This window comes from Fukomys damarensis, unplaced genomic scaffold (assembly GCF_012274545.1).
Source record: "Fukomys damarensis isolate Sample0158 unplaced genomic scaffold, DMR_v1.0_HiC HiC_scaffold_39, whole genome shotgun sequence".
In the NCBI taxonomy this organism is placed as follows: domain Eukaryota; kingdom Metazoa; phylum Chordata; class Mammalia; order Rodentia; family Bathyergidae; genus Fukomys; species Fukomys damarensis.
The window spans coordinates 28,825,065-28,849,755 of record NW_022900951.1 but is presented as its reverse complement, the minus strand read 5'-3'; the positions used below and the strand labels follow the sequence as shown (position 1 = coordinate 28,849,755).

At 34.3% G+C, this 24,691-nt stretch overlaps 1 protein-coding gene across 6 annotated transcripts in view; it reads left to right on the top strand.

Annotated features, from left to right (window-relative positions):
• The first annotated feature begins 2,552 nt into the window (after nt 1-2,552).
• Dmd (dystrophin) overlaps nt 2,553-24,691 on the top strand; it is a 2,130,457-nt gene continuing 2,108,318 nt past the window's right edge. For 2 of the 6 annotated variants that reach the window (XM_033760399.1, XM_033760398.1), the window contains exon 1: nt 2,560-2,814. In XM_033760399.1, the coding sequence (XP_033616290.1) occupies nt 2,808-2,814 (7 nt within the window). In that variant the 5' untranslated portion in view covers nt 2,560-2,807. Of the gene's footprint in view, nt 2,815-24,691 lie in introns of all 6 variants that reach the window. The other 4 variants (XM_033760402.1, XM_033760401.1, XM_033760400.1 and 1 more) reach the window with 4 other exon arrangements.

Genomic DNA, 24,691 nt, shown 5'->3' with positions numbered 1-24,691 from the left:
ATCCCATTTATAAAATCAACAAAATAAAGTAGTACGTAGATATAAGTATACCCAAGGAGGTTAAATATGTATACACTGAAAATTATAAAATACTAGTGCAAGAAATAGAAGATGAAAATAGACAAGTTTTTCAAGGGCGTGTATTCAAAGATTTTTTTTTCTTTTTATTGACTTTCTTGGTACATTCTATGTATACAGTACAGTTACATTCATTACTGGGTTCTTGTGCCTTTACATGACAGGTCTTGGTTCTCATTTTTTCCCCTTGTCCCTGCCCTCCCTTCACCCCCTCCTCGCCTCCCCATTTACAAACACTTTATTTCCATCTTTTTCATTTTCTCATATTTTTTTTCTTTTCCCTTTATTACCTTTCGCCTGCCCTTCCCACTTTCCCTACACCTTTAGCCCTTTTCATCCTATTTCACATTGTTAATTATCTCATTAGGATCTTGTGTACTATTATAGTTTTTCACACGAGAGAAACTATTCGGTATTTACACGTGTGACTTATTTATTTCACTTAGGAGTATATCCTCAAAATGTATCCATTTCCCTGTGAATGACTCTAATTTCTCATTCTTTATGGCTGAGTAGTAGACCATTTTATAGAAAAACCACAACTTTATCCAGTTTTCAAAGATTTAATATCATTAAAATGACTAAAGGATTCAAAGCCGTCGACAGATACAAAACTATCCATGAAGTTTATCACAGAAAAGGGAAAACATCTGTAATCTGTGATTGGAACCTCAAAATACTCAACTCAAGCAATTTTGAAAGCAAACAACAGAGGTGGGGAAAGCATGCTTCCTGATTTCAAATTGTATGACAATGTTTTTATAATATATAAGAATGGCATTTGATAAGAAACGTTGGTGGGTCCAGACAGATTCAATTTGTCTTTATCGTTTATTTCTAGTACCTATAAACTAAACATAATGAAGTATAAGTTACTAATTTCTGTGTATGTTTTAGTCCTGGGTAGGGATAGGGTTTGTAACATAAAAGTTAGAATGGTGGTTGAATAAATGAAATACGTGCATGTGTGCATATATAAATGCAGCCCTTTGAGAAGCACTATTTCAGAATAATCTTACTGGCGTGTTTCACATATACTAAGTGAAATCTTTGTACAATCTCATAATATAGCTACTTAACCAGTTGCTTACTTTTTGTGCTGAGGGAGGATAGATCCCCTGCCAAACTGAAGATCCAATGGATGTTTGAGAGGAAATGAAAGATCTGATCAATTTTCCCTTTAAGCATTTTTTCTCATGGAAACAAACTTCATAAAGTTATAATACTTTGATATAATTTTAGACTGTAAATACTACTTTCCCAGGAGGAAGGTAGACTTTGAAATCTCAGGTAATATTAATAATGTATAGAGTGATGACAATTACATTTTTAAAAACACCAATTTACGAGTAGTATTTTAAAATACAATATTCATTTTCTTGAAGTGGCACTTAGTTGGTAAAAGAGTTGTGTAAGAGCATCACCTAATCTGATTTCTTACTTTGTGAAGAGAACACACTTTTCAAGTCAAATATCAAGTATTAAGTCCACCCTTGAGAGAAACACACAGACTAACAGACTTTAAATGTCTCCATTGTGAGAGAACAAATGTTTCTGAAAAATCCTTTTATTTGAAAATTTCCATAGAATCACAGGGGAGAAATTCCATTTGAGCAAATGCATGCTATATTTTATAATAAAGCAAAAACGGAGGTGTTGAGCTGAGCACTCGACATTGTGATTTCAAAAGTACAATTATGAGAGAGAGTTTTTATCCTAAAAGAACTAGGAAAATAAGTTAAAATCCGCCAGAATCTCCGTGTGAATAAGACGCTGTGTGGCAAGGAACTCTGCATCTGACAGAGTTAGGAAAAGAATCTAATCCCACGGCTTTGCATTTGTACAGAGGAGGGAGTCGATAGTGAAAGAGATTTGCAGATCCACTGTTTTTTAGGCAGGAAGAATGCTCGTTAAACGCAGAACGCGGCTGTGGCTTGTGTTTGGTCCGGGGGTGGGTTATTAAGTCCACCCTTGAGAGAAACACACAGACTAACAGACTTTAAATGTCTCCATTGTGAGAGAACAAATGTTTCTGAAAAATCCTTTTATTTGAAAATTTCCATAGAATCACAGGGGAGAAATTCCATTTGAGCAAATGCATGCTATATTTTATAATAAAGCAAAAACGGAGGTGTTGAGCTGAGCACTCGACATTGTGATTTCAAAAGTACAATTATGAGAGAGAGTTTTTATCCTAAAAGAACTAGGAAAATAAGTTAAAATCCGCCAGAATCTCCGTGTGAATAAGACGCTGTGTGGCAAGGAACTCTGCATCTGACAGAGTTAGGAAAAGAATCTAATCCCACGGCTTTGCATTTGTACAGAGGAGGGAGTCGATAGTGAAAGAGATTTGCAGATCCACTGTTTTTTAGGCAGGAAGAATGCTCGTTAAACGCAGAACGCGGCTGTGGCTTGTGTTTGCTCCGAGGTGTAGGTTTTGTTCGACTGACGTATCAGATAGTCTGAGTGGTTACCACACCGACGTTGTAGCAGCTGCATAATAAATGACTGAGAGAATCATGTTAGGCATGCCCACCTAACCTAACTTGAATCATGCGAAAGGGGAGCTGTTGGAATTTAAATAGACTTTCTGGTTCCCAGCAGTCGGCAGTAATAGAATGCTTTCAGGAAGATGACAGAATCAGGAGAAAGATGCTGTTGTGCACTATCTTGATTTGTTACAGCAGCCAACTTATTGGCATGATGGAGTGACAGGAAAAACAGCTGGCATGGAAGGTAGGATTATTAAAGCTATTACATCATTATGAATACAATTAGAAGCTGACCATGACAAAGCATATGTTTGAACAAGCAGCTGTTGGTAGCTGGGATTTGTTGCCGAGCTCTCTTCAAACTCTGCAAACAGTGTTGCTTTTACAGGAATGAATTTTAAAATTACCTTGTGCTGCGTTAGATTTGCGGGGAGGGTGCTTGCCTCTAACCTCAGGGAAACACTTCTGGGATAGAAATCAGTGTTGGGAGATTTTAGGGTAAAGTAATTTTCAAGAGTCCTGGTTTCTCCAGGAAGAAGATGCAAGAGGGGAAAATCTGTGGAGAAATCTGCCCCAGCTCAGTTACATGCAATTTACTTGCAGGGTCTGATTGATATATTGGCATACTCCGACTCTGAGAGAAATGAGTATATATACAATGTTTGGGTAGGTTGGAAATTGTTCTACTTGGTTTCTATTTTATGAGGAGTTTGGCTGTCAGTCATTTCTCTTCATCAATTTCGAGCTTTTGACATTTATTCAGTCATTCTGCATTATATGAAGAAAATATATCAATATCTTCTGCAGGGTTTTTCAACAACTCTAGCATCTGTTTCAGCTATTGAACTGTATTCACGTTTTGCCAAGTTGATGTCGACCCAGCTGGTCTATCATTTCTCGCTTGATTACTGCTCTTAATTTCTCTGCATCAGCTTGTTTCAAATAGGGCTTTGAAAACTGTTAATGAAAAATGACAGAAAATGAAAAATTATTGAAGATTGGAGCACTTATTTATTTATTTGGAACCTTAATGAGTTTTGTCTTGCATTCTTTGATTGTGTACAATTTTTAGAACCCTTTTTCAGTTTTGCAATATTTCTTTCTATCACTGAATTATACTTCGAAGTACTTTTAAACAAATGCAGTGTGAGTATGGACTGTATTTGACACAAAAACTAAAGTTTTGGGAGAGAAGGAGACAATGTAAGCTTTTTATAGAAACTATGCATCGTTTCTATATACTCTCTTCATACGCTGTCAGGAGGATCTGTTAGTGAGTGTATATTGGACCGAACATAGTGGAATAATTTTTATCACCACTAGGGTAGCAGGCAAATAAAACATTCAAAGCAGTTTTTACCAAGTGACTGCTTAAAACAGATGTCAACTAATATGGAAATAGATTTTCCTGAGTATGAAAAGTATGCTTATTAACTATAGCATAGAATCATTCTCCTCTTTCCCTTCTCCCCAGTAGCCCAGGTAGTTAAATTATTCAAGTTAATAGGCTATTATATATGAACATCTTATGTGACCTTTCAGTGTACAGAGTGCTGCTCCTATATGATGTGCCTTTCCTGTACTCACTGTAATATCCCTGTCAGTCTGGTTAAGGAACACTACTGGCTGTTATGTAAGGTTTTTTTTTTTTTTTCTGAATGTTAATCCATGTTTTTCAATTACGCAGTCCTCTTAGAATTAAAACAGCATGTATTTAAATATCAGTGAATGAGTTAGAAATTGATTGGCTAATTAAATTGTTAGTCTTTATCAAAATTAATTGCTCACATATATTTTGAAAAATAGTAAAGGGTTTAAATGAGTACTTTTAACCTTGAAGCATGAATGACTGTGGTTGAAAGATCATTCCTGATTCCTACATATGGCAGAAAAGAAAATACTTTTCTAGGTGTGTAATCGTAGCAGCAAAAATATTTTAATAATGTGGTTCAGGCAATGATTATTTCTTTTTTAGTAATACTTTCAAGTACTATATATGTTTTTTCACAGTCTGCTACAGTACTTGGTTAATCTTGGAGAAGCTCAAAGACTGACAGTTTTGTAGCCAAACCTAACGGTTAATTTTGATTGCAATCAAAAAATCAACTGCATCGAAACTATTGTTTGAAATACAGCCTTCTCTCAGTTTTCTTTCTCAACTTTTTATTACCATTTTAAATGGCAGTTCAAGTCTGGGAAAAACTCTTTTACATTGTTTCTTCGGTGGGACACTTCTTTTGTGAATTGTCTTCTGTGAGAAAAATGCAACTTTCCCGCTAGCCTCATGCTACTGTCACCATAGTTACTTACAAAAACAAAGGTTTTGCTTTCAAAGAAGATAGAATAATTTAAATCAGTCCTGGGATGACCCAAACAGTGGCTTTTGTTTGTTAATTTATAGTTCAGGCTTGTTTCATTTGTGACTAGGAAGTAGTCTGTATTTGATTCCACAGACGAATGGAGAGGACTGTCACTAGGTGGCAGCAGCAGTTGATTATTAATGAAATCTTAAAGGCTTTGAGACACACACCTGAAAAGCAGGCACACTCCTTCTGATAAATGCATCATAAGAGTTAGTAATGCTTGCCAATCTTTCAGGATCTGGAAAACAATCAGCATACAAAGTGCCAAGACCATGTGAATTCTCCAAATGCTGATTGCTAACTCCCAGTGTTTTCTGATTCAGGGAGAAAAATAAAAGACGAAGAACAAATGCATAAAATAGGAAGAGTGTATGAAAGAGAGATAGTACAACATGAAATAGACTATGAACTTCTAAATATTTTATATCTAAAATTGCAGAATTGTATAAATCTCTGTAGGTTCTCCTCAATGTTATACAAACCCAGATTCTCCCCCTCGAGTGGTTTTATTTATTTTACCACAAAACCACTATTAATTGCTTTTAGATAAAAATGTCTTACTCAGTGTCATTATGTTTAATTTAAAAATGCCCTTTGGATCCTGTTTAGGGATAATCCTATCAAATGCAGTTCCCCACAGAAGATGTAGTGGCTGTCTTTCAGGTGTGTTCCTTTTCATCCAGAAAGATGAGCAAGCGGAGAAACTATTAGTTTAGAAATATGCTCTGACATTTTCTTTTCTGAGAAGCTTGATGCATCCTGTTATTCTCCCATTCTCATATCATCCATCATTTAAGAATGAAAAAAGCAAAAAAAAAATAGTACTTAAGCTTGCACATGTGTGTACACACTTTGAATTTTTCAAAACTGCTTAAAAGAAGAAAGTCACAGCAATATTTTTGTCATTGAGTGTATAAAAAAAGAGAAATAGAAGTCCATAATTAGAATGGGGAGAATAAATTTCTGCTTGTCAGTAGAAATAGTTTTCAAGAAAAGTGAGCATTATTTTCCCTCATTGGGAATTCCTAAGGAAGAGGAATGTTTTTGAAGAACAGTATAGTAGCAAAGGCCGTGGCCCACTAATATTCTATTATCTTGTTTGTATCATAAAGATACTTGTTTATATGGTGAAGATAAATACAATACACACAGTTTAAATGGATAAACTCTTGTTGTTTGATATAATAATCTGGTATATAAATCACCTCGAGCTTTTATATGTTTGACATGTTAATTGACGAATCATTGCAAATCAGAAGCTATCTTACAAGACTGGTAATAGTTCCATAAAACTGCATCCATCTGACTTGAACTTAATCCCTCACAATCTGCCTGCTAATTATAACTTTGGTCCTGCTTGGACTGTGAAATAGTAATTTGAAAACCATGAAGGAAGATTCAAACAGTTGTCTAGCTGATACAGAGGATGTGTATATTGAATCATAAAGGTAGCAAAAGATTATAGCCATCTAAAAACTGTGCCAGGACTACAACAGATGAATTTTTAATGGGATAATTGTAACACCCTAAGTGAAGTTTCATGATATCAGTCGGGTAAATGAATCTGGGAAAGTTAAAGCTTAAGAATTCATTTAATAAGACAGTTGACTTGATAGAGCCTCACTATCAGTCACAGATTTATAGGACATCAAAATACAGTGGAAAAAGTAATGTTGCTGGAAATATAGCTTTAAAAAGAAACAAATGGAATAAATTTTAGAATATTTGGAAAGACACCATGGTCTAGAGGAACTTTTATAACTGGGAATAAGTTCAGTAAAAAATGAATTCTTAGTGAAAAGTCCTAGAAACTATAACATTTAATGGATATTGAAGGTACTAAAAAAGTTAAAAAATTGAAGGAAAAAAAAAGAATAGAAAAAATGTGATTTCAAATATTACATAAGCTTTAGTAGGTATGATGGTTTAGAATCATTTGTACCTCTGTGATAAAAAGGGAAAAATTCTTTCTTGCTTCATTGTATCAGCAGGGGTTTGATGATGATTTTGTGAGATGCTGTACTCCTTGTCCCTAACACTTTCAGTGTTAAGAGTGGAGTTCCTGCCCTAAAGGCAAATTGAGGAAAGAACTCTCCGAAATAATATCTAAACCCAAGTATGTGTTAATCTAATCATCCCATTAAAAAACGCCCCTTTTTCAGATATTAGTTTGAGTGTCTTTACTATTTAACTTTTGCTATCCCTTCCAGTTGTTATTTAATTGTAGTACACATATAGCACGAATTTATTTGGCCTGCCAGTTAAGAATGGTTTTTCCATTTCTAAATTGTGCTTTAAAAGAGCAATATTTTGTGCCACAAAAGTATAGAAAATTTCAATTTAAGTGTCTGTAAAGTTTTATTGGATGAAAGCCTTATACTTTTGTCTTCATACTATCTACTGCTCGTACTTTTCAAGTTAAATCAGCATTTAAGCATTTGTGACAGAGCCCACATACAGGCCTCATATCTGTAATATTTACTGTCTGGCCCTTCATAGCTAAAGTTTGCTGTTTTCTTCTCTAAACATGAGGAAAACTTCTTTTCCTTTGACTCAATTATCTTGAAAAAGGAAGCCACTGCTAAATGAACACGACACACAGCAATTTAGACCATGCATAATTTTTAAGTACCGCAGACTTTGAAAAGTAGTTGAATATACAACCTGTTAAAAACTAGGTCCGTTTGGTTGTGAATCTGAGGAATGCTTGTTTAATGTCATTGTAAGGAAATCTGTGCCCTGTGCAATCCCTGACTTACACATAATATCTGCTTTGTCTGAACATATTGATCTTGTTGAACTTGCCTGTTTGCTAAGATTCAGTTATTTTTATTGCTACTCTTCAGCTAGGTGGGATTTCAGTAGACTTAAAGTACAGAGGTCAATGGAAAACAGAGTGAAATTCATTTTTTGAAACTACCTTTTCTTCTCTTCTGAAGTCCATAGACTTTCTAAGTGGATCTTTGCAGAGTTCTAGAGAGGTACTCACCTGTTTAAAAAGATGATGTTCTTGATCAAATGTTTTCTAGAAGGAATCAAAGTGTAGCAACATAAAAACAAATGTACTGCTTGTAAGAGAACATTTGACAATGTAGGTAAATGATGGATAATGCATGCTAGAATTAAAAGTTAACAATGAGATATTTATGAGATATTCACTGAATATAGGGATATAAAGGAAGAGATGATTTTCAATCTTAGGATAAACTATAACCAACTTTTAAGTATAATATGATGGGATTCTGAATTCCTACCACTTAATATGATATCTGCAGTTGTACATACAACTGTGAAATTAAACTTCCTGTGTGTTTTCTAGGGAAGGTCATCATTTCTGCTCACAAATAGCACTGAAAATTCCTTAAAACCTATAGGATTTTTTTTTATTTTACTTCCATGAGGATGTTACAAATAGCTATCTTGTGATGCTTGTCTCTATGGTAACAGATACAAAGTTTAAGAATATGAAGGAAAGTCTACCGATTGGTTTAACAGTAGTGATGAGGGAAACTCAGGAAGAGGATGAAACTGTGGAAAGTAAAGGCAAAAGAGACAAGTGGGAAAAAAAATTGGCATGTAGCAGCTTTTCTGTGTTTGCAAACAATTTTATCGCCTCTTAATCTGTCTCAGTAAAATTATGGGAAACACAAGTAAAGGTTTTTATTTATTTTTAAATCGATTTTTTAAAGTACTGTTTGTCAATCATTCAGTGAGTTTGATGAATTAAGGTCGTGTTAATTATTCTACTTAGTTGGCTTCCTTTTTGCTTTGAAGACGAAGGATTGCTTCTTACCTTAAATTGGTAAGCAGAAGGCTCTGCTGACAGTTTTAGTTCTTGTTAGTTCCTTGACTAAGGCCAAGATCTTGATTTTTGAAAGGGTTTAATTTTCCCTGAATCCAAGGGTAAGAATATTGAACTTTTATTGTTCTTCATCGTAATCACTGAGATTCTTGGTCAATTGTGAAAATATACTGTTCTTTCAAGATATTTTTATATATCTTTCTCCTAAAGAGCAGAAATACATGTGACAAGCTATACTTTCGATTTGAAAATTTTGTGTTTCTTAGACTGTACTGAATAAGTTTATATTTTGGTAGTTTTATTTATTTCTCATTTAAAATAATCTAGAAGTTTAAAAACGTTTAATTTTCCTTTTATTTCACTTTATCTTTATTTGAACTTAGAAAATAAGAACTCACTATGTTTGCATTGTTTTAGAAAGGAAATAAGTATGATTGTTTCCCTTGGGTTCCAAGTACTATATACATTCAAATTGTTACTAAAGAGGTAAAACTGTTTCTCAAATTTGTGCTGTTTATGTCATACAAGTAAGACTAAGTCATAAAAGGGAGAAAAAACTGTCTTAGCATGAATCTATTATGAATATTTTCAATTTTAACAAGGATGTTTGTGTTTTATTTGTTGTGTTATCTTTCCATGTTTTATGTTAGGGTCAAAGGAAGAAACACTACTATTTAAATCAAATAACACTTCATAATTTGATCAGAGAAAATTAATATGTTAGGGATTAAACATAAATTCATATGAAATGATATTTTATAAGATCAAATTTTTAAAAATTACTTAGTGTTTATTGCTCACAGGTCATAATACTTAAAATTTTAAATGATCTACATCTTTTCATGATTTATTTTATAACCTACACAGATTTACACATTCTATGTGCAGATGTAACTTTTCACAAATAAACCAGCCTATTATGTAAATATTAATAAAAGATAAAACTAAGTCTTCAGGACTTGTTCACACTGTATTTAAAGAAAAATAGTTACCTATAACTTTTCAATGTTAGCACCAATAATTTTAGAAAGTAATTGTTTTAAAGAATATTGTTTTTTATAACTGCATGTATTTAACCTATAGGTAGTAGTTAAATACAACATAAAATGTTCATTGTGAATGAAAGCAGAGCATTTTATGGTAAATGTAGTATTTTTGGAAACCTACTTTAACTAAAAATATAAGCATATATGAAGTACATGTGTAGCATGACTTGACTCCAAAAACCTCCTTATTTTGGGGGGCTTTGGTGTTACAGTTCAAAATGAGCTCTAAGAAGCAAGTGAATAAAAACGATTTTCTAGATCAAATTACTGTGAGAATTAAAGTTGAGGAAATGTTCCTCACAACATACATTTATAGAGGAGATGGAGAATGGCTGTCCATATACACTTGAAGGTAAATGGTCCTCACAGGCTTTATGAAGGAAATGTGACATTAATTGGCAGTCTGAACACAGGGTTATAAATACAAAGAAATGAAAAGAACAGTGGGGAAATAACCTTATCAGCAACATCCTGCTCTGGTCATGCATTGTTACTATTAATTATAATACTCCCAGGATAAAACATGATAAGGAAAGGTATATTAAAATTTTATGATGGCATGCTTCTTTTTTATATATTATGAGTAGAATTACCCTACCCAGTAGGGCAAAAGTAAAGTGCATTATGGAAAGTGATACTAATACTAACGATGTTCTATGGGTATTAGGGTAGCTGTGGGACTCATTTATTTTCTGTGACAAGTATGAAAAGGAGAAAATTGAGTAAAAGCTTTCTCAATGAAAATGTTAATTTATTGAGCAGAAATCATGGATTCTTCTCCCTCTGGCTGCTGAGCCATTTCCAGGCTGGCTCTGGTGGTCACAGCAGCAGTAACCAGAACCTGTTTCTCCATTAGCTCATCCAGAATAGGATTAGAGCCCACCAACTAGAGTGACAGGTTGTTTCCGCTGCTTTCTGTCCATCCAACAAACATTTATTGATAAATTCTAACGGCTAGTCACTGAGCAGGAGCCAGATGACTAAGATAACGGTCCTGGAGGAATTTAGAGATGAATGTTCTTTACGTGGCTAAGAAGAAAATCTCTACAGTGACAGCTTCCCAGAGAACAGCAGCAGCTGTGAATCCAGACAGAAAAACTGATTTAGAAATGAGCCAGAGGCTTCCAGGGTTCCTGGTTTGAGTGATGTGGAAGAACTGGCAAGTTCATCAGAGATGAAAATAATAACTGGAAGAATAAAACCAAACTGAGTGAAAACCAGTAATTTGAGCTAAAGGGTGAAGTGACATATTGGAAGGGTCACTTGAAAAAGGAGCCTAAAATCTGTTACTCAGCCTCACTAGAATCGAACCTAGAAAATTTAGACTGTTGCAAAAGCCAATCACAGACAATGAGATTACCCTTTTTTGCAATCACTGATAGGTGTGGCCACGCAAACTTTCTCTTAGGTGATTATTTTTAGCTTTTTGCCTCCAGTTTTAATTAGTGACTCCTAGTGCCTACACTAAAGATCTCTCAGTGGAATTGTAAAACAATGAGAAGATACCTCTCATTGAAAGTTTTATGTGCAGTTATCCCTGGAAAAACTTTCCTATGCTATCTCAGAAGGAGTTTTTACATTATTTTCTCAGTGTATTTATATCTTTAATGAGAGGTTACCTGCAAATGTTTCAGCTGCGCTTAAATTTAATCACAGATTTCGGCCTCCAAAATTACACAAAGGAGGGCTAAAAGGATGACATTTTCTATAGAACATGCCTGTTGCTACATAGACTTGTAACATGAGGAAATTGTTTTATACACTATGGTCTTACCCAATTTCAGTTTTATCCAATTTAATTAGACTTGAACTTCACTTTCAACTCCTCATAAAAGTTTAAAAGGCATGACTTTATTTTTAAATGTATAATAAAAGGTAAGCAGATGAATTGGATTGCTTGTAAATTCCCTCAGACAATATATGTTTGAAGAAATGCAATGTCCAGGATCTCTCTCCTCTCTTCACCCTCTCTGCTTTTCCCTGTCTCCACTTCTCTTATCGCTTTACATCTCCCTACATATCGAAATGTACACGTACATACACATTTGTATCTCGGTTTCATTCTCTGACTCTCTGAAGTAGTTTCGACATAGGCTAAACAAAGACAAAAATATTTCACTAGAAGTTCATTAATGAAGTTCGTTTTCCTTTACAGATGAAAGTAAGTATTTCTGTGCAGCTTAGTATTTAAGATGCCTAATGAACAGTATAGCATACATACACATATACGCACAGATCACTACACAAATTAAGCTTCAAAGTGAGCATACCTCGGTAACTACCTACGTCATGAGAAAAAATTACCAGTATCTGAAAACCAGTCATACTCATTCTCTGTTAGTGCTCTCCCCAAAATAAGCAACATGCTGACTTCTAAAACATGATACATTAGGATAATTTCTGCAGTCTATATAATCAAAGCTACATGGATATGTACTATTGTTTTTGGATACATTTTCTCAACATTATATTTGTGAGCTGCAGGTATTTTTTTTCTGCTTAGTTATGGGTCAATCATTGTTGGTGCTGTGTAATATTCTGTTGTGTGGATGTACCATAAATTCCTTATCTCATGTACGGTGGAGGAACATTCAGATTCATTCCGTTGGAAATTGTTAAAAATGATAGCAAATGGATGCTAATTGATAACAACTGTTAAGTGAAATAATTCAGACACACAAGCTGAAATATTGCCTCTCTGTCTCTCTCTCTCTCTCTCTCTCTCACTTTCTCTCTCTCTTATTCATCATGGAGAGTTGATATATAGATAGATAGATAGATAGATAGATAGATAGATAGATAGATAGATAGATATGATATTCCTGAATTCCTTTTTAAAAATCCCCTCCTCTTACCCCCTTCTCCTCTTCCCTTGTACGTCTTGGATTTCTTCTCGCATATGTTATATACGTATCTGAGTATATGACGGTCACATTCATTATAAGGACTTGGAGCATGTACACAGCATTTCAAAATCCCCATCACCTTTTTTATTAAAATATTTTCCTTCCACTCTCTCACCCTCCCTTCATCTTTAAGTACCTTTTCCATATGCCAAAGATTCATCTTGCTGTTTATGACTCATTTCATAATTTTGTGCTTTATTTATATATTAGAGTTCTTATATAACAGATACCATGTGAGAGTGGAGCTTGTGTGTCTGATTTATTTCATTTACTATTGCTTTCAAGATGCATATATTTTCCTATAAATGATTCATATTTATCCATCTCTATGGCAGAATAGTACTCCATTGTGTATAGGCACCATATTTTCTTCATCCATCTGTTGATGGACACTTGGGCTACTTTTAATGTTTAGCTACTATGAATTTGGCTGCTATGAACATAGTTATGCATGTATGGCTTTAACATAATATCTTTAACTTTTGGGGTAGATACAAGGTAGGGGAATAACTGAGTCAAATATAATTTCTATTTTCAGTTTTTTGAGAAATATCCATACTGATTTCCATAGTGGTTTTACCAGTATACACTCCCACCAACAATGAAGACATATTTCTTTTTCCTTGCAGCCTCCCCAGCATTTGTTATTGATTTATAGCATATAGCCGTTCTTTCTGGAGTGAGATGGGCGCTCATTGTTGTTTTAATTCACATTTCTAGAATGGCCAATGATGTTGAACATTTTATTATGTGTTTATTGGCCATCTGTACTTCTTCAACTGAGTTGTTCCCATGATCTGTTGGATTTTGGCAAAATCTGTTGTGATTTCACCTTCTTCATTTCTAATTGCGTGGATTTGTAACTTTTCTTGCCTTGTATTTGTAATACTGGGTAAGGCTTTGTCAGTTTTGTTTAATTTTTCCAAGAGCCAGCTATTTGATTCATTGATTTATTTGTATTGTTTCAGTCTCAATTTCATTTATTTCTGTTCTGATCTTTGTAATTTCTTTACTTGTGGGAGCTTTGTGTTTGGAGTGTTCTTGTTTTTCTCAGACACTGAGGTGCATTATAATGTTATTTATTTGAGCCCACTCTGTTTTTCAGATGTGGGCATTCACAATTATTAACTTCCCTTTTGAGACCCCTTCATTGTGTTTTATAGGTTCCACTGTGTTGTAATGGCATTATTCTTTGATTCTAACAAATGTCTCATTTTTTCCTTTATTTCCTCTGAGACCCATTCATTATTGAAGAGGGTATTGTTCATTTTCCATGTGTTTGCAGAATTTCTGTGGTTTCCTTTGCCATTGATTTCTAGTTTCATTGCAATCTGGGCTGATAATATACAGGAAATAATTTTGGCTCTTTTTCCGTTTACTTAAGCATGGTTTATTTGGTACTATCTGGTCAATTTTGGAGGAAGTCCCAAGTGCTGCAGAGAAGAATGTGTATTTTGTTGTTATTGGATGGAACACTCTGTAGATATCTAATAAATCCATTTGTTCAGAGATTTGGTTCAGTTCCGATATTTATTTGGTGATTCTTTATCTAATTGGTCTACTTAAGGAAGTAGGGTATTGGAGTCACCTATTATAATTGTATTGGTGTTTATCAGATTCTTTCTATCCAAAAGTGTTTGTTTTATGAAGTTTGGTGTGCCAGAGTTTGGTGCATAAATGTTTACCTTTTTATCTCTTCCAGTTGAGCTGTTTCTTTAACAGATATGTAGTTACCTTCTTTGACTCTTCTGATCAGTTTTGCCTTGTAATCCTCTTTGAAATTATATTAGCTATTCCAGTTTTTATTCAGGTTTCTGTTCTTGTTTTCTATCCTTTAATTTTAACCTTTTAAATTTTATCCTTTAATTTCTTTTTTAATTAATTCTATTTTTGTATACTAGGTACCACTGGCTTTTATTCCTTGATCCATTCTGCCATTTTCTGCATTTGTATTGAGGAACTGATACCATTCGTATTGAGAGTTATTTCTGAAAGTTGCTGACTTCTTCCTGTCACTGCACTGATGTACTATTGGTGATTCCATCATTTTTCTTTGTTAGTTAGCTCTTCATCTTGCCAGATGTATTCATTCTTTTAGAATTATTGACATTGTTGGCTTCTCTTTCTGTGATACGCTTGATAATTTTTTATAGTGCTGGTTTGGTGGTCGTGAATTTCTTGAGGTGCTCCTTGTTGTGGAAATGCTTTATTTCATCATCAGTTTTTGAAAGTTTTGTAGGGTACATAAGTTAGTGTTGGAAGTTGTTGTTGTAAGGCTTCAAACAGTTCACTCCAAGCCCTTCAGGTCTTTAAAGGCTTGCATTGAGAAGGCTGTTGTAATTCTAATGGGTTTACCTTTATATGAAATTCATTGTTTTTCTCTAACAGCTTTTAATATTTTGTCCTATTGATGGACTTCTGGCACTTTGAGTATTATACAGTACAGTGGGGTTCTCTTTTTATCATGGTTAAGTCACTATGTGCCTTATTTATCTGTATTTCCTTCCTTATATTTGGGAGATCTTCCATTTTTTTTTCTCAGAACATGTTCATTATGGCATTTGTGATATCTTCCAATTTTTTTGTTATTACTGTACCTCTTAGATTAATCTTCTTAGCATCATCTAGCAACTGCTTGATCCATTGTTCATGTTTTCTTTGTGCCTTTAAGATATCTTTGAGTAGTTAGTCTTTGAATGTATCATTTTATTCTATAGTGAGTTCCTGACTTACAATTTCCATTGCTGGAGAACGTTTACAAGTTGGGATTGTTCATAAATCCAACAAAAGGAGTCTTATTCACCTTTGACACAAAGATACAACATATACTGCTTTGTACATCCTAGCAGTTCCCTCCATATCATCATTGCTTTTCCTCTTACTTCGGGATATCCTGGGCTCTGACAGAGCACTGTCCTACTGTACACACTCACACTGTACAGTAATCACCCAGCACCACAACTGTCACAATGTCCAGCAGACACATCAGCTACTTCTGTGATTTGTTCACATCTACACATGCTCATAGTGTGAGATCTATTCACATGTGTGAAAGTTTACAGATCAAATGATCCTAAGTTGGGGTCATATTGTAGTTCTGAAAATCTGTCCTCACATTAGTTATTTTTGCTGCCCATACTTTTAATATGATTTTTGAATTCCAGGAACTCTGTTGAATGTTTTTCTGGACTCTATTTGTTTGCTAAACTGTTCATTCATGTTGTATATTGTTTTGTTTATCTCATCTAACTTTCCATTAGTATCTTCTGAAAGCTCTTGTGTCATTTTGCTTATTATTTTCATCACCTGTTTAGTTATATTTTCTGACATCCTACTCTGTACTTCTTTCATTTGTTTTCTAACTTCATCCATCACCCTTTAAAGAATTGGGATGACTTATGTTATGTGTCCCCTCAAATGCTCCCTAGATTGAGTTAGGAGGAGTTGGGAGTTTTGGTAGACATATTGTTATCTTGCTTTCTCATGCTTCAGTAATTATGACCAATAACAAGTAAATAAGCAGGCTGGTGGTTTGGCTCCGTGGTTCTGCTGCCTGCCTTGCAAATGAAAGGGCCTGAGTTTGATCCCTGGTACCCAAAAACAAAAAAACAAAACAAACAAGTAAATCAGATGTGATGGTAACATTCAAGGCAAGATTGGTATTAACATACCACAAAAGCCAATTACAGGCCTCCCATACTCTAAAGAAGAAATCCACAATTCTAGTGTAAATATCCTGATAACCTGGGTATTGACTGAAAGCTAATATGCACTTAATGTGATAGCTATTATCTCTTCTAATGGTAGGAAATCATTCAAGAGTTGTCTTATACAGTAATGCTTTGTAGTTATACTGGTAAAGATTCAGGAGGCTGGGGGAAAGGAGAATATAAGATGAATAATTTAAGACCTTAATGACATAAGAAAGAGGAGAAAAAGGAGGGGCGAAGGATCCTAATGGGATTAGAGGATATTTACATAGTTAGGTGGGGTTAACAGGAAAAATTGAGGAGAAATACGTGATGAAAATATGAGCCAAGATGAAATTGTATAACAAATAAAAATATGAGACAAAAAGTTAAAGAAAGACAAAAGGGAGAAGAGGAAAGAAAAAAAATAAAGGAAGGAGAAAAAACATGTAAGAAAAATAAATAGTAAAAAGACACAAGGAAAAATGAGGAGGGAGAATTCCCTTATACTCTATAAACCAGTGAAGAATAAAAAGGAAAGAGGCAGAGAGAATGTGTGCGCGCGCGCGCACACACACACACACACGCACACACACACGCACGTGCACACACGGGATGAAAGAAAGGAAGAAAAGGCAAAACAAATTCTCTTTGATTTGGGATGTGTCACATTTTTCCAGAACATAAAATTTTGGGACAGTGTTTAAATCAAGATATATCCCTGCTCACCCTGGTAGTCGAAGCAGTCAGATCCCTGTTTCATTTTCTTTGTGGGAGACTTTATTGTCTAAGACTTATAGTCTGAATAACATGTTGGTCATTTATTTAAGATCGTGTTACATAGTGTATTAACCTTCTGCAATTATTTTGTTATGAAATGTTGTTTTATTTTTTAAAATGTTACCTAGAACATCTTGTAAATTTGTGCACATACGTATGTATTTCTGTTATGCAAATACGAAAAGTAAAATTATTGATGAAATAGCTAATACTAAACTGTAGTTGGTAATAATAAGTAGGTTTGCAAGTAAAACCTATGTATTTAACCAAAATTATTTTGCATACTGTGGAAATTGTGGCCAGTACTTGTATTATCAGTATTTAATTTTGCCATACTGGTTGTTGTGCTACAATGTCTCGATGTGATTTCATTTCTGTGTTATTAACAGCTTGAGAACTTTCTAATGTGTGTGTATGAGTCATGTGGATATTATATGGAGTCTGTTTTGGTGACGTGCTCATTTTTTACTGAAATGTCCTGTTATTTCCTTTTTACATTAAAAAGCTTTAATTAATAGTAAGAGAAAATAGGAATTGACTTTAGCTTAAATTGCTGACAAAAAACAGGCCAGTACTTAAGCAAAGTAAAGTAAGAAAAATAGGAAAAACCTCCAGCTTGAGTAGCTGGAGAGGGCACACTCTTGTAAAGATAATCAGACTGGTGTTTATGCTAATATTTATATGCAAAAGTCCTTACATTTTTCCAGATATGGTTCTTATATTTATTATATATGTTGCTAGTATTAAGACAGATATCTTTTGTAGAAGCCTAGAAATTGGATGTTCAGAGGCTCTAAAGGACATTTAGTTCCATGTCTTAGTTTGACAGATGAGATGACTGAGACCTATAGCGAAAATGATGCTTCTAAGATTTGTTCTTGTTAGTAGTAAGAACAAAACCATAATGTAGATCTCCTAGTACTGAAATAAATTTTTTCCTGTTGAATCATGGAGGCTTTTGTCCCTTCTGATTGATGACTCAAATTCCTTGCCTTTCTGAGGCAAAGAAATTCGTGATATAGCAATTGTACTATCAACTATAGAGTGATACATGACTAATCTTACTTATTCTGTGAAACAAAACACCTCCAACTAACCAACTTTTATGACAACACGACTCTGCAATATTTAAACAAATATTTTCCTGTTTGCCTCAAATTGTCTTTTCCTTTTTCCATAGCTTTGTTATTATATTTAGTTTCATCTCATATTTATTTTTATTACCTCTGTGTTCCTATTCCAAATTTGTTTTTAATTGAAGAATTTCTCATTTTTCTGTAGTGGATTAATAAGAATATTAATTACTAATACAATAATACATAATTACTAATACAATAATACCTACTACTTACTAAATTTTTTACATGCTAGGTGTAAATCTATTTCACAAATGATTTTAATTAGTCTTCTTAAAAACTCAAAAAATGTTTTATTGTCCTAATTTTCTAGATCTACAAGCTAAGCCTCAGTGAATTTAACCTACTTATAGTTGGTTGGCATCTGAACTAGACTTTCTAGATTCTAAAAGTCACACTTTGTTAATGCTCTCACTCCACATTCTTAGAAGGAAACCAATTTAATGACCCAGACTTGGGCTTTGTCTTTAGTGCTTCTGCCATAGGTCTTAGGGATGTCCTCTTATTCATATCTCATTAATAACTTTTGTTTCCTTTTTCAAGTTAGTAATCAAACAATACTGGTCTTGAGTTTTTGGTTTTCTTGAAAAAACTGAACTCTCAATAGTGAATTTTTATGAGTGTGCAGCCTAAATTCTGGTAGGTAAGTTCATATACAGAGACCGAATTGCAGCTGAATTTTTCTTGCATTCAGATGCCAGATCTATTATTACATAGTCTTTGACTTTAATTCTATCCAAAAAACCTATCCTAGGATTATCTGTCACCTATGACTTACTTACAAATATTTCTCCTTCTTTTCATGGAAAAAGTTCTTTCCACAGATACCTGATCATGTTCCCAGTCCTTGGTCAGAGTCCCTTCATCTTATTTTCCTAGCTTAATACAAAACAGTTACTGACTAGAGCTTCCTTGTAGAAATATGAATCTACCTGGCATGTTATTTTTTCCTTAAGCAATAAGAGAAGCACATATAAATTTTATAATTATAGCTGTTTCTCTGTGTCTGAACAAATAGTTTCATTAAAATAAGGGGTTCTTGGGCCGGGGATTTAGCTCAATGGTTCGGCTGCCTGCCTCGCAAAGGCAAGGTCCCGAATTGGATCCCTGGTACCCCCACAAGAGGGTTTCTATGCCTGCCTCGCAAAGGCAAGGTCCCGAATTGGATCCCTGGTACCCCCAAAAGGGAGGGTTTCTAATATATAGCGGTTGACGATTCCTTAAGTAGAGAACATTACAGTTAATAAAACATGTTCATGTTTATTTTTATCACATAAGAATCATGTGAGATAATCAAGGTAGGAAGTATTATTTGCTCTACGTAGAGATCCATATAAATAATTTCAATTCTATGTTCCCTTTAGCATATGGTAATAGCTTTCTAAATTATCCATGGTCTAGGCTTTCTCTAGTTTAGTCTTCACAGTACTTCCAGGATTATCTATCTCAAAGTCAAACCTTAATAGTTTACTCCCCTGCTTAAAATCCACCAATGGTTCATTTATTTTAGTTTGTAATTCAATTTGTATGGAAGGAAAAGGCACTTTACAATATTTTCCCTACCCCATCCTCAGGTCTCATCTTTTATTTAACTGTGTATACTATCACAGCTTTCTCACCTCATGTCAAACTTTATCTTGTTGTACCATGCATTTCAGAATATTTACTCATTTAAACCGTTAATACATGGCCCCTATGTATTCACAGGTAGAATACAACAAAGAATGTATGAAGGCCTTAAATTTGTCTCGCACTTGTGGAAAGAAAGACTCAAATTTTACTTAAGGTTGAAATGGGTTACAAACCAATGATAGACATATTTTGTGTTCTATGGTAGCATCATCGATATTCCATCCTTCACCCCAATGTAAATAATCATAGTGGAAGAACAGAAGCCTGCCCAGGTTCCATCAGTAAGTGCACACAGATCCCTATATTTTCATTATTTGTATTTACGGTATTATGTTTATGGAAATAAATTCAGCCATTCTGATCTTTTTTGTGTTAAAAATTGAGATTCTTAGTTATTATCTTATATAGTGCTATATTCTAATTTACATATTCCCTTTCTCCGATGTCTTAATGTATTCAAATTATTCACTGATAAAACAGTGACATTTCAAGGACTAATCAGGTAAAATTATAGAAAAATGACATCTACATTTAAGAGATATCCTAATTCAGACATGGTGGTCAAGGAATACAAGGCAAAACTATTGTTCTTTTTCTCCCTCTTTCATCACTAGGAAAAGATTCTAAAACGCACCAATCACCCAGTTGTACTATGAAGCTGGTTATTTTGAAACTTAGCCAATGTTAAATGTATATGTTTACTTCCATTCCCCAACTGAGTTTTCATGATCAAATGAGAGTTACTTTCTGAGGGTTTTGAGCTTAGCCAGGAGATTGTATACACTGCTAGCAATAGCGGAGCAGAACAAAAGTAAGGTTGGGTTACAGCCTAAACCTCAGGTCCTCTGGAAATTCTGCCAGGTTACAGGTTCCCCGAGGCTGAAAGAATTCAATGGATGTGTCAAATGATATGACATGTTGACACTCACTTCTCTAATAGACAGCTTTGTGATAAGACGTTAAAAAGGAAATGAATAAATTCATTATTTCATAATCCAAATGTTCTATGTGGAGAGAAAAATCTCTAAAATGTGTAACTATATAACAAATTGATTCTGAAATGAATCCATTCTTTAAAATCACAATTCTCTCTGACAAGCCACGTGCCAGGAGTAATATATTACTTAATTATTTATTTTGATGCTGTTCACAGCAATTCTATCCATTCTTTATTGACATTATATATTGTTCTCTTCTTGCATAGTGAAATTTAATGCATTCTTTTTAAGAAATACACGGATCCTGACAAAATTCAGTTATTCACATTTACAGTATTAATTTATTAGTAAAGGAACAATCATTTCTGTGATTATATTAGCCAAAGTAGAGGATTCATTTTATTGTATTTTGCCAAATCCCATTGTAACATTTACAAACACAGTAAATGTGGTCAAGCTTGGTACCTAATTTATAAATAAACATATTGATCTTGGATTAACCAGGTACTGGATGGAAGGGAAAGAAAGGAACAAGGGTGAAGCATAATCAATAGGATGAACTCAAAACCTGTAATAGTAATTTATTTATTTATTTTTGGTACCAGGGATTGAACTCGTGTCCTTGCACTTGTAAGGCAAGCAATGGAACCACTAAGCTAAATCCTGGCCCTGTAATTGTATTTTAAAGGAATATTTGACATACAGATCCTCATTTTCCTTTTCACTTTTCACAAAAATAATCCTATGTTGATATTCATTTGTGCCATTAGATAAATCAAGAGAAGAACTTTTCAAATTTTAATGTAGCAAAGATGGAGAGTTCTCCCAAAATATGTGAGGAAAATGAAAGAAATTATTACATTATATTAGTAATTATCTCCCTTACAGCTTCATTCAGTATAATTGTGTAAGTCAGTATATGACACATCAGTAGTGAATCCAAATAAAATCATTTTCCAAGTCTATAACTCTCCTGAAATTTTTGATTGATTAAAGGAACTCAATTATTTTAGTCAGAAATCTATTTCAAATATGAAAATGAGGCTTATCAAAAAGGTGGCAAAATATATCATTAAGTCTCATTCTAAAGCTGGATGTAGCACACACCTGTAATCCCAGCACTAGAGAGGCTGAGTCAGGAGGATCGCCTCGAGTTTAAGACCAGCCTGGGCTACACAGTGAGTTCCAGAGCAGTCTAAACTACATAGTGAGACTCTGTCTCGAAACAGACAAACAAACAAACAGACTCATTCTAATAGAACAAGATTGAAGAAATATTTTAATAAGTATAATGAAAATTATTTTTATCACATTACAAGTGGGAGATGATAAGTACTTCATATTTTTTACACTTCAGTGACACAAATCAGAGACACAAACGAGAACCTCAGTTGGTCACAGTGATAACAAATATATTGCCATTGGGCATGGTGGTGCATGCCTCTACTCCCAGCACTGGAGAGCAGAGGCAGGAGGATCGCTGTGAGTTTGAAGCCAGTCTGTACTACAAAGTGAAGCTCAAAGTCACTGTGAACTACATAGTGAGACCCTGTCTCAAAACAAAAGAAAACAAAACACAAAGAGTTTATTACCACACCATTTCATGACTTCATTATCTTTGTAGTTTCACTTTCGTATTTCTTTACTATGATTCCTGGGGTTGCCTGAGAAATTACGTACCTGCAATCTAATACTTTTTAAAGGATCTGCTTCTGAGAAGACCCAACTCGAGAAAACATCATATTTTAACAACAATAGCTTTTCCTCATTTATTTTTGTAATCATTTTTCTAAGAAGGGAGTGCATTTGTGAAAACAAGGGGACCAATTATCAAAGAGCATATCAGTTTGGAAGTTAGGGAAGCTGCCAAAAGTGACATGCCAGTTTTGACACATACGCTTTGGCTCAGTGTTTTTTTTTTTTTTTTTCTGGTTTCAGCATGAAGGTTGGTGATAAACTGGGATACTATGTGAGTAGCAATGTGGTAAGGATGATGTTGATGAAAATAAGATAAGCAAGTGGATACTAGGAAGAAAAAACACATATGAAAGTACTGAATTTTCAGTTTGGCCAACAAGCCACCTTTATTTTACCATGAAAAGTTTCCTACAAATGGAACTGTTACACTAACGTCATTGTAGATAATATCATAACTCTTTGTAGCATAGTAATATTGATTGACTTTAGACTAATTTATATATATAGAGAGAGAGAGAGAGAGAGAGAGAGAGAGAGAGAGAGAGAGATAGAGATCTCCATATTGTTTCTTTTTAATTATTTTCCTGTACTGGGGATTGAACCTGGGGCCTGGAGCATGTCAAGCAAGCACTCTGCCACTGCACTCGTCTACTTCCCCAGCCTCCTAGTTTTTTGTTTGTTTGTTTGTTTGTTTGTTTGTTTTTTGGAGATAGACCCTCACTTAGTTGCTGAGGCTGGCCTTGGAATTCCATCTGTTTTTTTTGAGAATCTGGAATTACTAAGATTACAGAAGTGCATGAAAATATCAGCCTTATAATTTCTTGGAAAAAGGCTACAGGTGTCTTCTTTCTTGTCTCTCTCATTTTCACGTCCCATTACACTTATACAATTTAGACCTTTCATTTAGTAAGATTTTATTGGGCACACATCATATTGGTGATATTGTGCTGAGCCCTAAGGGCAATAGAAAGATTAATCAGAACTAATTTCTGCCCTCAAGACCTGACAGTAGTTAGGGGAAAAAGTTACACTCAGAACATATATGGCTACTGTAATATATTACCACCCACTAGCGCTCTTCCTACTGCTACTGTGCCCATTGCTACTAGCAGCGTATTAAAACACAGTATAAAACAACAGTTTAAGCATGGTATAGAATTGCCTCCATCATAGATACCTGATATTTGTTGTGTCATCACAATCAGGTAATATCCTCCTTTGTTAAAGTCTGACTCAGAGAAAATCTATCATGGAGATTTTATAAGAAACAAATTTTATGACGTCTATTATTGCCCTGCCTGGCAGCTTTCTTCTCTATACAATGTCATGACAGGTGCTACAGAGGGTTGTTATAGAGTCAGGTACATGACTGAATGCTCTCAAATTATACACAGACATTGAACTGATCTCTTGTGCATTCATTTAAAATTGTAACTCTGTATTCATACAGTGAACTGTGGAAATGTACATTTTCCCATTCTAAATCTACATTGTTACTCATGGAAGGCCTGTATCTGATCAAAAGCAATGCTATATCCTAAACTTAATGGAAATGCTACAATATAATTTGGTATGGAAATTGTAAAGTTGTAGAAAACCATTATGACAGTGCCTACTCATTTAAGTCAACCTATCCTATTTTGATGAAGAGTTTTAAAGTTATTTTTATTTGCTCTAGGTCATATTTTCTTACATATTTGCCTTTGTCATGATTTATATCTCTTCTGTGATTACGATGGTAGGGGAGTGATGACTCTGATAGTGATGGTTCCTCATAAAGTGTGACTATAATATCAGGTAGAATATGGTATATTCTTAAAAATACCAGTGACAGATAAATTTCACAGGAATTCAAAACATAGCAAGGATGACATTGGACTGTTAATCTCTCTAAATATTTTCATGCCCATCAATTGTAGGGGAGGAGGGGACTCAAATGATGGCATTTTACTCTATTTTTCTGAGTACATTTTGCTTATGTTACTCTATTCATTACCACTTTCTTTCGTTTCTCTATGGATGGAATGACACTGGTTTTTAAAATATTCCGTCTGAAATGATGACCATTTAACATCTGCCTTAATCCTTTTGGGCTACTATAGGAAAATATCATAGACTGAACAACAAAAGT